Source organism: Falco punctatus (assembly GCF_963210335.1).
Source record: "Falco punctatus genome assembly, contig: scaffold_30, whole genome shotgun sequence".
NCBI classification, from domain to species: Eukaryota; Metazoa; Chordata; class Aves; order Falconiformes; family Falconidae; genus Falco; species Falco punctatus.
In genome coordinates, this window is record NW_027660235.1 from 420,754 (window position 1) to 434,606 (window position 13,853).

Consider the following 13,853-nt stretch of genomic DNA (forward strand, 5'->3'; position numbering starts at 1 on the left):
CAGAGAGGCACGTTTGTGCGGGGCCAGTGCACAGAGGCAGAGATGTGGTCTGTGAGCACTGACAGGGAAAGACCTGGCACAGGGAGATACCTCCCACAAGGAAAATCTCCTGACATCCAGGATATTGCAAGGACTGATAGGAAACTTCAGACAGAATTGTTGTTGAAAGCAGAATCAGAAAGCTCTCTCTGACCATGTGCAGTGCAGACCCCTTTCTCTGAGGCATCCCCCTGGCTGCTCTCCCCCCAGCAAAGCCTCTGCCCTCAGGGCTGGGGGTCCTGAGGTGTGAGCCACCCCCCCTGCAGCCAGAGCTCCAGCAGAGCCACGGTGCAGCTCTGCAGCCACGTGCCCCGGTCCCTCTGCAGAGCACAGGGGCTGAGAGCAGCTGCCCGGCAATGTTGGTGTGTGGGAGGTGGCGAGCAGAGCTGGGCAAGGGCAACGCTGCCCTCAGTGCCTGGCACGCTCGCCCTGGACACTCTTACCTAGACCATCAGTGCAATTTTACTTCTTTCTCTGCCTTTTGGTGTTAGTTTTATTCTCTTGCTCTTGCTGTCAGGCTCTCTGGGGATGGGTGTTTCAGCTGCAGAGTCACACTCTGACCTTGGGGGTCCTCTCCTGCAGGTGTGTCCATGGGAACAGGTGTCCCAGCTTTCCTCTCAGCTGTGGGGCTGTGGGCAATGCCCTATGTGGAGCTGGGCAATAGGCTGGTTCTCCCTGAACCTGATGCTCTTGTTAGGGCACTTGGCTACCTCCTTGAAGTTCCCTTCCAAGCAGTGCGTTGCCCTCCAGAATGGAAACCTGTCCCCTCGCACCCATTAGTGAGCTGAAAGCCCCACGTAGAGGCGTAGAGTTTCTGTGATGGAGAAAACGCTGTTGGGGTGGGTGAAATGAGCTGTGTATCCTTTGCTGTGGGTGGGATGCTGAGTTCTGATGAAAGCCTACAACCTTTACTGGTCTGTGGTGGGTCAGTCTGTTCTCAGCAGTGCCTTGTGGTATTTCAGGGTAACATGGGAGTGTGGCCACCATTCATCTCAGGAAGGTGCAAGCCCACAGACACCGGGAACCAGCAGGACAGACCACCTCCCCTCACTGGGCACTCACCCACAGGCAATCCTCTTACCTCACAGACCTCAGTCTGTTCCACCTGAGGGCAGCAAGAATGCTCTGCTTTTCTGACATCCGAGAATACTTAACAGGAGAGATGGGGGAGCTGTGAAAAAAACTAAATCTGTCTTAAAATGCCTTCACCCTTCTTGGTCCTTAGCACTGGTGCTGCAGACGCTGAGCAGCCCTTCTGCGTTGGCACTGGTTTCACAGGACAAAGTTAAACACCAGGACTGGTCCCTGCCCCCACCCACTGCTGCAGAGTGGGGCTGGCTGGTCAAGAGCCCGTGGGCAGATGCCCTGCTCTTCATCGCCCACACGGCCAGCACCAAGCAGGGCTGCAGCCACACAGCTGCAGGAAGGTCTCCGAGAAAAGAGAGGGATGTCTGTGTTTGACGGGGGGGTGGTCTGTGGGAAATGGCTTTGATTTTGCTTGCAGAAGTCTCCCCTAAATTATCACTGTCTTTTTCTCCTGTGACAGGATCATATTCCCAGAGGCAGCAGATGTCCAACAGCAGCTCCATCACCCAGTTCCTCCTCCTGGCATTTGCAGACACGCGGGAGCTGCAGCTCTTGCACTTCTGGCTCTCCCTGGGCATCTACCTGGCTGCCCTCATGGCCAACGGCCTCATCATCACCATCGTAGTGTGCGACCACCACCTGCACACCCCCATGTACTTCTTCCTCCTCAACCTCTCCCTCCTCGACCTGGGCTCCATCTCCACTATTGTCCCCAAAGCCATGGCCAACTCCCTCTGGGACACCAGGGACATCTCCTACTCAGGATGTGCAGCACAGCTCTTCCTGATTGTCTTTTACCTTTCAGCAGAGTATTTTCTCCTCACCATCATGGCCTATGACCGCTTTGTGGCCATCTGCCAGCCCCTGCACTACGGGACCCTGCTGGGTAGCAGAGCTTGTGTCCACATGGCAGCAGCTGCCTGGGCCAGTGGGTTTCTCTATGCTGCGCTGCACACGGCCAATACACTGTCACTGCCGCTCTGCCTAGGCAATGCCCTGGGACAGGTCTTCTGTGAAATCCCACAGATCCTCAAGCTCTCCTGCTCACACACCTACCTCAGGGAAGTGGGGCTTCTTGTGGCTTGTGCCTCTTTATTATTTGGCTGTTTTGTTTTCATTGTTCTGTCTTACATGCAGATCTTCAGGGCTGTGCTGAGGATCCCCTCTGAGCAGGGACGGCACAAAGCCTTTTCCACGTGCCTCCCTCACCTGGCTGTTGTCTCCCTCTTTCTCAGCACTGCCACTTTTGCCTACCTGAAACCCCCCTCCATCTCCTCCCCATCGCTGGACCTGGTGGTGGCAGTTCTGTACTCGCTGGTGCCTCCAGCACTGAACCCCCTCATCTACAGCATGAGGAACCAGGAGCTCAAGAGTGCAATGTGCAAACTGATAACTGTATCTTCTTCTGAAGGAATAAAATTTTGAATAGCATTTATAATGTAATTCATCACAGACCCAGACTGTCTCCTGAATTTGTTGTAGTTGCTCATGGTATTTCAATTCTGATAAAGGTATCATCCCCATTCTAATTCCTTCTGTGATTTTCTTTTCAGAAGGTGTCCTGCTCTCTCTTCATCTAACAAAGCCAAAGGGCCATTTAACAACTATGTTTTTCCTTTGATTCTTTCTTCCAAGGCCTTTCTGGAGCTGCAGGGACAGTTCCTGTATCCGCAGACGGAGGGGAAAAGGTTCCTGGCATGGCAGCAGTACCAGGGAACACCACCTCTTGGCTCTCCAGTGCTGTCCTCCTTCCACTTCCACACTCCCCTTCTGACCCCCTGCCTTGGTATAAGGCCTGAGTGCTCTGGCAGCTTGGTCACCGCAGTGCTGCGTGGCAGTCCTGTGAGTGCAGGCAGGGGCAGGCAACGGGCACTCTGTGACGGTTCTGGCCCCCATCAAATGTTATGCGTTTGTGGAGACCACCTGAATGCAGCACTGCAACGTGCTTCCTTGAACCGAGGTCCCCGTGCCCATTGCTCATGACGAGGGCCATCTCCGCGAGGTGCCGAGCAGGGCGCGACACCCCCGGGCTGAGGTGCTGCCAGCCTCTGGCAGGGGCAGCAGGAGGCCAGGCAGTCACTGTGCCCGCTGCAGTGCTCTGCCTCCGCACGTGCCAGGGACGGGCTCGTGCCTCTGAACACCCCTGTGTGCATGAGGCTGGGGTTCAACCACGGCAGCAGTGCATGAGGCCAGCTGAGGTGGGGACACCTCCCAGGGCACCGCCGTTCCTGTGTGTGACTGCAGGAACAAAGGCCACTGTCCCAGGGAGATTCATCTCACCTGCCTTGGGCAGGCTCAATGCAAGTGCCTCTGTCTGATCACGGCACCCTTTCTGGACAGTGCCCTCAAATGTATCCGAGTAATCAGGGAGGTTCTGGGGTCCTGGCAAAAGGCAGACATCCAGCCTTTGTTCAGGAAAAGCAAGAAGGACAGTTGGGAGAAATACAGGCTGGTCATCCTCACCGTAGTGTCTGGGGAAATGACGGTGGAAATACTCCTGCAGCCAGTTCCAGGTAGTTGTGGGACATCAAAGGGATTGCTGCACCCATACGTATTGAGGCAAGAAGGGGATGGTTTGTACCTGCACCTTTGCAAGGGGTTTGACTTTTTCTCCTGCACTTTCTCTATAGGCAGATGGGTGACTTCTGGAGTGAAGAAATGGAGGACACTGTGGGTGGGAAGTTGGCTGGCGGCTTGTGGCTATGTCTCGAGCTAGCTCAACGGCATCAGGGAGCGAAACCTGACCTTGGGAGAGAGACACAGTTATGCTTGTTGGAAGGAAGCCATGGGAGCAAGAGGAGAACCTTGAAGATAGGGAGTGGTCTGCAGAGCTTGTGGCCTTGTAGATAAAGGGAGTTGCTGAGCTGCTGTGTCTGTAATAAAAAAAAGAGCCCAGAGTGGAAAATTGCTGAGCACAGTTACAGGCTGACACGTCAGCCCCCTGCAAAGGTATAAAAGTCTTGCTTAATTTTAATAAAGTGTCTTCGAGGTGTCTTCAAGTGTCTACGTGCCTTCAATCCGCTCCCAGAGTCGGTGTATCATATGCCACAGGGGCTCAAGACCAAATGTCACCAGTGGTCAAGTCCTCCTGGTGGCCACTGACTAGTGACATCTTCCAGTGCAAGCAGTTGGGCCAACTGTGTTGAATGTCTTGATTGTCTCCCAGTACAAGCTGACAAAGTGGCTTTTCAGACCCTTCTGTGGATGATGCCAAAGTGGGCAGAGCCCTTGAGAGATGCCATCCAGTTCACCCTGCCTTCAGCAGGACAGCTGGACAAGGGGATTTACAGGGGCCTCTCCCAACCTGAGATATTCTAGGACTCATTGACTCACTTCCCTGGAGAGCTCAGTTGGGATGGGATAGCAGGGGGAAGAAGGGAAAACAGAGGCGCAGAAGCAGAGACAAAACAGGGTCCAGTAGAAACAGAGCAGTTCCCCTGAGGAATGTTCTTCCACCCAAAATAATAGGTAGGAAATCCATGAGATAAATGTGCTGAGAGAAGCTTCCCTTTATCTGCTGGGGTGCTGGGCCACGGGGAGGGTGACGGCTGAGGACGGTATCTCGTGGTCAGTTGTGCCTCAGGGACTCACATCCCAGCAGGAAGCCAATGACTGTGACGGGGGCAGTGAGGCCAGTTCTGCCTGCGGAGGGGACAGCCCAACAGCAGCAATGTGCCTGGGAAAGGGGCGGTGAGGTCACCTCTGCCGGAAACAGCGCGTAGGGCAGCCCCTGACTCATGGCTGGGACACGTGCTGTTAAGCTCCATCTGTCCAGTGTCTCGGGCAGGCCAGCAGAAGGCCCCTGGGTGGCACATGGGCTGTGAGATCCCCTCTGCCTAAGGACCTGGGCTCACTCCACCGAGGGGCTTCTTTCTTGCGTGTCACATCGCTGCTGCCTGAGAACATGGCAGCACAGCAGCAGGCACACCGCTTGCTCGTGTCTATGCGAGAAGCTGAAAGGCTCGCAGCCTTGGAAGAGCGCGGTGAGGCCGTGGCATGGTCAGGGGAAAGGCCACCAGGAGGGTGACGGGTCGGGATGCCCGCCTGAAGGGTGGTTTCCCAGGTGGTGGAGCTTTCCTTGGAGGTAGGGAAGAGCAGGAGGGAGAAGCACTGCCAGCCAGTGCAGCTGGGAAAGTGGAGACTGGAGGTCAGGAGGAGGAAATGTCACTCAAGGGCTTGTGCTGTGGTGGGAGACGTCGTCCAGAAGGAGTGTGAGATCAGTCCATGTGTGTGTGTTTGCAGGAACAGTGTGTGAGGGTGGGCAGACATCGGTGCATGTGTGGCAAGGGCAGGGTGAGAGCAAGGTGGGGAAGCCAGATGGGTGCCTGCAGCCTGCCGGGGAAAAGCAGCAGCCGTGGGACAGCGTAGGACAACGTGAGATGGAAGGCAAAGGGCACGGGCAAGGCTGGAAGTCACCAAGAGAACCCAAGGGTTGTCCCCTTGCGTACGGCCATTGTTTCTGCCACCAAGGCCTATGAGAAGGCGAGTTGTCCTCTGGCCCTGGGGCCTCATGGCCTCCTTGTGACCACTTGCACTGAATCCTTCTCCCTTGAGTGATACTGCCCAGTGAAAGTTCCCAGCATTGGCCACAGCCTGCCACCCTGAGGCCCGGCACCTGCACTCTGCTACTCTCCTGCCTCACTGCCCCTGAGAGATGAGACTCCATAATTCCTTTGCTGCTGGAGCCAAGGTGGACAGGGGTGACACAGGGTTTCAGATCCAGCTGAGCATCACAGCTGTTGGCCCATCTGGCAGCAATGCTAAAATGCTGATGTAAAGAACCTACAGACACCTAAAGGAACATTGTCACTGTGCTGACCTGTGAATGTCGGGGTCACTGGGTTGACCATTGGCTTCCATGAGCCCAGCAAGCCTCTCCCTCACTGCTCCCCCTCCTTCTTCACTCACGTGGTGTTTGTAGGGCTGTTCCTGTGCCTTGTTTCTCACGCCTTTCTCTTACAAATGCTGCACACTGTCTTATGTCCTTTCTTGCATTGGTTTTTCACAGAGAGAATTCACAGCTAGAATTACTTATGAGCTCAGGGAGGTAGCAGGTCCATTTCAGAGCCAGCCGAATGTGGCTTTCTTGGCCATGGGGCCAACTCTTGACCTCTTCTCACCTTTGTCAGCCCTACAAACCCCATGACCGCTCCCAAACCCTTGCCATGTAAACCCACGGGGTCAGAAAAGTCCGCAGTAAGATGTGAGGTCATTGATCCTAAAGGCTTCCTCAGGCTGGTTAAGTAAGAGTTTGGCCCCTTGCTCTCCCTGATTTAGGTTCTTTATGGCAGAGAAGGGACGTGTTGGACCTCAGCTGTGGCACCAGGGCCAAGATCAAACATGTAACAAAAATAGCGGGTACCAAGTGCCCAAAGTCCAATGCATGCTAAATTTTGCTGCAGAGCATACTGGGGTGGTTGGCAGGTGGCACTGTAACGGTGAAATGCAATGTCCCTAAGGAGAGGAAACCCAGCTGTCCTCAAGACCAGAGGGACAAAGGGCTGGACTGTGCAGTGCTGGCAGGAGAGGACATGTCTGTCTGTGTTGCCTCTGCAGCCCCAGAGGACATGTGGTGCAGGTGAACCTCATGTCCAGGGAGGACAAAGTGCTTTGGAAAGTGACCTTGGCTATGGACATGCCGTGATCCAGGAACACTGTGAAAACCGTTGGTCTGTTTCTCTAAATGCATTCCCCCAGGGGTGACTATCAAGACTCCTGGCTATACTGGGAAGGCACCAGAAGCCTGGGGGTTAGTCAAAGTGGTGCCCACCTGCAAGAAACGTAGAAAAGAGGTTCCTAGGACTGTCAACCTGATCGTAGTGCCAGGAAGGTTGTGGAGCTGATCATCCTGAACAACAGCCAACAGCAAGCATAGGACAACCAGGAGGTCAGGACGAGCTAGCACAGATCTATGAAAGGCAGGGCCTGCTTGATGAATCTGATCTCATTTTGTGACAAGGTGGCCTGCCTAGCGGATGAGGGAAAGCCTGGGGGTGTTCTCTACCTGGACCTTAAAAAAGCCTTGGACAACATCTCCCACTGCATTCTCCTGGAGAACCTGGCTGCTCATGGCTTTGGTATGTGTTCTGCATGCTGGGTTAGAGCTTGCTGGACAGCCAAGCCCCAAGAGGGGTAGTAAATGGAGTGACACCCACGTGACGACCCATAATTACTGGTGATCCATGGGCTCAGTGTTGAGGCCAGTCCTACTTCAGAACTTTATCAATGGTCTGGATTGAGTGCACCCTCAGTGAGTTTGCATACAACATCAAGTGGGGTGGAAGTGCTGATCTCCTTGAGGGCAGGAAGGCTCTGCAGAGGGGTCTGCACAGGTTGGAGTGTTCAGCTGAGTCCAGTTGTATGAAGTTCATCCAGGAGGAGTGCCAGTTCTGCACATGGCTCACCACACCCCCACATAACTCTACAGGCTTGGGGCAGAGTGGCTGGAAGGCTGCCTGCTGGGGAAGTACCCTGAGGGTGAGGATTGACAGATGATTAAGCATGAGCCAGCAGTTGTGTGCAGATGACCAAGAAGGCCAATAGCATCGTGTCTGGTATCAGAAACAGTGTGGCCAGCAGGACCAGGGCAGTGATGGACCCCCTGTACTCGGCACTGCTGAGGCCACACGTCAAACAAAGCGTTTGTGGTTTGGGCCATTCAGTTCAAGAGAAACGTTGAGCTGCTGGAGTGTATCCAGAGAAGGGCAACAAGGCTGGTGAAGGGTCTGGAGCCTTGCTTGGGTGAAGAGGGTCTGAGAGGACTTGGCTTGTTCAGTCTAGAGCAGGCGAGGCTTCAGGGAGACCTTACTGCTCTCTAGAAGTACCTGAAAGGAGGTTGTAGATGAGTGGGGGTAGGTCTCTTCTGCCAGATAACAAGTGACAGGACAAGAGGCAACAGCCTCAAGTTACACCAGGAGAGGTTCAGAATGGATATGAGGAAAAACATCTTCACTGCAAGGGTGGTCAAGCATTGGAACAGGCTGCCCAGGGAGCTGGGGGAATCTCCAGCCCTGGAGGTGTTTCAGAAATACACAGTTGCAGTGCTTAGGGACATGGTTCAGTGATGACTTACTGATACTCAGGTTACGGTTGGATGTGATGATCTTTAAGGTCCTTTCCAACCTCAATGATTCTGTTTCTGTGCTTCTATGGTATTGGAAGCCTACCTAGACACGTTGCTGAGCAGGCTGCTCTAGCTGACCCTGCCTCAGCTGCGCAGTTAAAGGTCAGTCCAACCAAAAAACAAACCATAGAGATATAAGAGCATCTATAGAATGTGTCAACACAAATAGAGGAGCTCATCTGAAGAATGTTTCTCCACTCAAATGGATTGCAGGAAAGGTATTTGATAAATCTGAGAAAAACAAACTTGTTTTTCGGTGGTCACACCCCTGGACAAAAGGAGGGTGATGGAGGGGTCTGGTATTAGGAGGGCACCTGGGTCTCAGGAACTCCTCATGCAGGAGGACGTGCCTGGCTGTGAGGGGCCTGTGAGGTCAGTTCTGCCTCTGGAGGTGACAGGCCAGCATCAGGAACGTGGCTGGGACAGTCCCTCTGCCAAGGGACCCCACAGGCCCCATCCAGGAGAAGGGCTGGGATAGGGCTTGTCATGTCCATTTTGCCTGTGGACATGACAGGACAGCAGCAGGCACAGGGCTTGGTCACGTCTCTGGAAACAGCTGAAAGGCCAGCAGCAGCCATGTGGTTTGGAAGACCATGTGGAGGTGACTTCACTTTTTTGAGGGGAAAGACCACAAAAAACCCCCGAACAGGTTGGGTTCCCTGCTTGAAGCGTAGTTTCTGAGATGGTAAAGCTTTGCTGGGCAGTGGGAAAAATCTCAAGAGAGGAAAAAATGTGACAAAGGCAAGCTCTGATGGTGGAGAGTGACTATCGGGAGGAAGAACTGTCACTCCAGGGGTCCTGCTGCGGTGCAAGAGCTCAGCCAGAGGGAGCCTGGATCAGCCAGCCCATGGCAATGTTGGGGTGAGAGCAAGGCAGGGCAGCGAGACGGTGCCTACAGCCTGCAGGGAAACAGGGGCAGGGCTCCAACTGCCGCGATGAGAGACGGGACGCTGCTTGATGCAAGCAAGTGTCGATTTATTGTATACAATCACAAGTTTATATACGTTATCAGAGGCCGCACGCTTTAAACAGATTGGTTCTTTAAACTACACATTACATACTAGGCAATCCCTCCTTGGTTAACTACAAAGAGCGCTTTAAGTAAGTTTCAACAGTCATCAATCAGCACAAAGTTGTTACTTCTCTTTTGGGCCATCTGTTCCTCATTCCCTTATCTTTACTCAGCCTGACTCCTCCTGTCAGTTGTTACCTATTCACATGCCTTGTCCTCCCGAGGTTTGTAGCCATCCTGCCAAGGTTTTATGGCCGTCCTCCCAAGGTTGATGGCCCACAAGCTCCAGCACATCCCCGCTTATCAGCTGGACCGTACTTGGAGACTTGCCTCTCAGGCCCTGTCCATATGTTCATGGCAGGGATCACTGCTTGGCTCTGTGCTTGCCTGAATCTCTGCTGCCACTTTTCTGTGGCTCTGCTTGGTGGCAATGGAAACTCAGCTGTGCAGGTCAGAGCAGGGGCCTAGATGCTGAAAGCATCACAGGGAGGTTGATGAGGAAGCTGAGCAAGTGCCTTCCCTCCCCAGCACGCTGCAGATGAAACCAGCATCAGCTCTCCTTTTCCCTCAGGCTTTGGGGGAGCTGTTTGTTCCTGCCTGCAGACAGAGAGCGGCTGCAGGGCAGAGCTGGGCACACAGGGGCTGAGCTGGGCTCTGTGAGCGCTGGCAGGGAAGAGCCCTGGGGCCAGAGAAAGAGCTGCTGGCAGGGATAGCTGCAGGCAGCAGAGCCCTGGGCAGGGAGGGGGGAGATGCTGAGGGGAACCCTGATGCAGGGCAGATAGGGGCACCTCCTGGCCATGGTCTGCCGTGCAGGTGCCTTCCCTGAGCAACACACCTCTGCTCTCCTCTCCCACCCAGCACAGCCTTTAGACCGTTGGTTTCATGTGTTTCAACACCCCCTGGCCCAGCAGAGCAGCAGAAGGGATGAAGTGCATCTCTCCTGCTGCCACGCTGCCATTTCTCGCTGAGCAGAGCCTGAGGGTGACTGTCCTGCACCGCTGCTGTGTGGGAGGTGGTGTGCCGGGCTGGGCAAGGGGAAGGAGTTCCCGAGAGTCCCTTTGTCTCTCTCCTGGCCTTGCTCAGATGCTACTGGGATTGCAGACAGGCTCTCTGGCAATAGGGGTTTCAGCTGCCGGCTCAGGGGCAGACCTTGTGGGTCCTCCTTTGCAGACATGTCCTCAGCATGGAGGTGTCCCAGCTTTCCCCTAACTGATGATGCTGTGGGCAATGCAGTCTGTGAGGCTGGGGGAGGAGCTGATGCTCTGTCTCGAGCTTTCCATGATCAGGACCCTTGACTATCTGTTTTGGGTGTCCAGCCAAGGTCTGTGCTGCTTCCAGGGCACACAGTGAGCCCTGGGTGTCTTTGGATAGCAGTGTGGTGCTGAGCCACAGGGCTGACAGGCCCTTCTGTGCTGGGAGCAGTTTGTGCTAAGCCAGGGCAAGGCCAGGACTGGCCCCTGCCCCCAGGGTTCCCATGAAGCCCCTGCTGCAGAGCAGGGCTCACTGCTGGGCAGCCAGCGGGCACAGCCCCTGCTCCTCACAGCACACTCGGCCAGCACTCAGCACAGCTCCAGCCACGGCTCGGAAGGGAGCTCTCCTAGGAACGGCAGAGGGGGGGACATGGGGCACCGGGGGCGCATCTAGGAGAAACAGCTTTCACTTGGCTCACAGAAGTCTTGCCTGACTTGTCACTATATTTGCTTCATGAAGAGGACCCTATGTTTGGAGGCAGCAGATGTCCAACAGCAGCTCCATCACCCAGTTCCTCCTCCTGGCATTGGCAGACACGTGTGTTGCTAGGTAGGGGCTGGCGGCCGGAAGATGTCACGCTGTACGAAAACACAGGGCTCCCCTCCAGGTAGCCAACAGCTTGTAGCTTATGATGTAAGCAGACGGAAGCGACACTGTAAATATAGGCTATATAGTGCCGCGCTGCTCAGCAATAAACACCATTTGCCATCCACCACATTGGTGTCTGTGAGCTGATGGACCGTGCGGCCAGGGGTTGGCTGCCGTGCCGTTCCTAGGCCAGGTCACCGCGCGCCTGAGAAGGCAACAAGTGGTGCCGAAACCCGGGAACATTCACCTGGAGTCGGGTAAACAGCGGCCGGAGCGGCAGGACCAGCCCGGCGGGGAGGATGCTCCCGGACCAACCAAGAGGATGGAAGCTCTTGTGAAGGTCGTATTACAGCTGCATAAGCAGTGGGGTATTGCTTGTAAGCCCAAAGATTTTACTCTTGCAGTTGTGAGACATTTAGAGCTCGGGGTCATTGACCAGCCGGTGGATATACTCCACCCAGATGTGTGGGACAAATGCTCCCACGCTTTATGTGACGAAACGATGTCTATTGGTAGTGGGAAAAATCTGAAAGCATGGGGGAAAGTCGTCCAGGCTCTCCAAAAAGCTAGACAGGAGCAGGAGACCTGGAATGCTGCCAGGGATTGTCTGTTAACCACCCCGGGAGTGGGAAATGGGGCGACTGCGCAAACCTCACGCCCCCCGGCTGAGGAGGGTTCCGCCGACCCTGAAAGCCGACAAAACAGTGACGCGCCCACTCAGCGTCCAGCAGACTCTTCCTTCTCCAACTCGCCCACAGGACCCTCGGCGGACTCCTTTTGGGGCAAGCTGGCTGCAGAGGCCAGGGGCGCTGAGGCGAAAGCCGAGGCCGAAACTACATGGACTGAACCACCGCCCTGTGCGCCCCAAGATGGCGCCAAGCAGCAAGGGGAAGGGCGGGGCGAGACCGCCCCCGGCGGGAGCAGGGAGGGAGCGCTAGAGTTAACAGGCGCACACCGAGGGGAGGGGGAGGGGAATGGGAAGGAAAAGAGTGATTGGCATGACCAAAAAAGGGAAAAGAGCACCAGCGAGGGGCGGAAAGCTAATCAGAATGACCCTCCCCAAAACTGCCCTTATAAGGCAGGCGCCTCCCCAAGTGGAAGGCGGGGCGGGCAGAAAGGGAAAGAACCGCCCGATTACGCAAGGCAAGGGAGGGGCCGAAGCCTGACCACATACCACCAGCACCCGGAAGTGAGCAGTCAGTCGGGCTCTGACTCCGGCTCAGACTCTGCATGGCAGACTTGGCTGGCAAATACAAAGACCAAAATATCACCACTCACGGGGAAAGAAAGACATAAGGGGACAGAAATTCCTCTCACAGATTGGAGAAAAATACAAATTGCATGTGCCGATTGGGCCCCATCGGACGCACTAGCATTCCCGGTCCGAGTGACAGACGGGGGACAGAGGGTCCATTCCCCCTTAAGCCCTAAGGATATACGAGCGATTGTTAAAGCAATCACAGACAAAGGACTCAATGCGGCCATGGTCTCCACCCTCATAGATGGTTTTTTTGGGGGAGATGATTTGCTCCCGTTTGATATAAAACAAACTTGTAGGTTGATTTTTGATGGGGCAGGGATGATTGTTTTTAATCAAGAATGGGAGGAGAACTGTGCGAGGCAGTTAGCCCGAGTAACCGGAGCGGATCATCCGCTACATGGCTCCAGCCTACAGCGGTTGATGGGTACAGACCCAACAATGATTACCCCCCAAGCACAAGCCCAGGGTCTGCGGGCCCATGAAGTTATGGCAATTACTTGTGCAGCTAGAGAAGCCATTCGCACGACCTCTAGAGTTATTGTCAAGCCATCGCCATGGTCCACAATAAAACAAAAAGAAAGTGAAACTTTTACACAGTTTGTAGATCACCTCCAAGCAGCAGTCGATTCCTCGGCCCTGCCCTCGGAGGCAAAAGGCCCAGTCATCGCAGACTGTTTGCGGCAACAGTCTAATCTAAAAACCAAAGAAATCCTGCAATCACTGCCACCGAGGTCAAGTCTCGCGGACATGATTAAACATGTTGTGAGCGAGGAGCACCTGGCCCCAATCCAAGTGGCTGTTCGTGCACTGGCTAGCGTGATGACATGCTTCAAATGTGGCCAACCAGGCCATGTGATGACCAATTGTCCCCAGTCGGGAGACCCGCCGATGGCGCTCCTCCCACAAAAGCGATCTAAAGGACCGTGTTGGGCCTGTGGAAAGAGAGGGCACTTCGCGAAGGAATGCAGGCTTAAAAAGCAGGGAAACGGGAAAGGGAGGGGGCCCCCGGGCCGCACACAGCCCTCTCCCACTTGGGATGTCAGGCGGCCCCATTACACCAACCCCAGACAGGGGGGGTCACTCCCGAACCCGTTGCCCCCGAGGGAAGCAACCAACTTTATGGCCCAGCCGACAACCCCGCAAACCTGGCCTCCATCCCAGGGACAGCAGGGACCACCGCTTGGGGGCGAGACCCCTGGGTGGCCCTGGCAGTAAAGTGTGACAGCCCGCTAGTGGTATAGGGGATCTGTTCCCTCCATAATACCTCGGATGACACCACCATTAGCATCCCCTTTTTAATTGACACTGGAGCAGAAGTTACAGTTATCCCTGAAACGAACTGGCCCCCACGTTGGAAATCGGAAGACGCCCCCATGGTAGATGGAGTCGGGGGACTAACCCGAGCTTGGAAGAGTGCTCAGCTGGGAGCAAATCATGCTTCACACTGAAAAGGGACCGGAGAAGACCATTACCCTCTTCCCATACGTCATGTC

General features: G+C 55.0%; 2 protein-coding genes across 4 annotated transcripts in view; one reads left to right on the forward strand and one right to left on the reverse strand.

Annotated features, from left to right (window-relative positions):
- The window catches only part of LOC308057440 (uncharacterized protein), a 279,898-nt gene that overhangs the window by 100,013 nt on the left and 166,032 nt on the right, over positions 1–13,853 (reverse strand). The window lies entirely within an intron of this gene.
- Positions 1,604–2,550, forward strand: LOC308057471 (olfactory receptor 14C36-like; the record flags this gene model as incomplete). The annotated part of the gene is made up of 1 exon (XM_080411569.1): positions 1,604–2,550. Exon 1 carries the CDS (start codon positions 1,609–1,611, stop codon positions 2,548–2,550), a length of 942 nt encoding a protein of 313 aa, XP_080267695.1. The 5' UTR covers positions 1,604–1,608.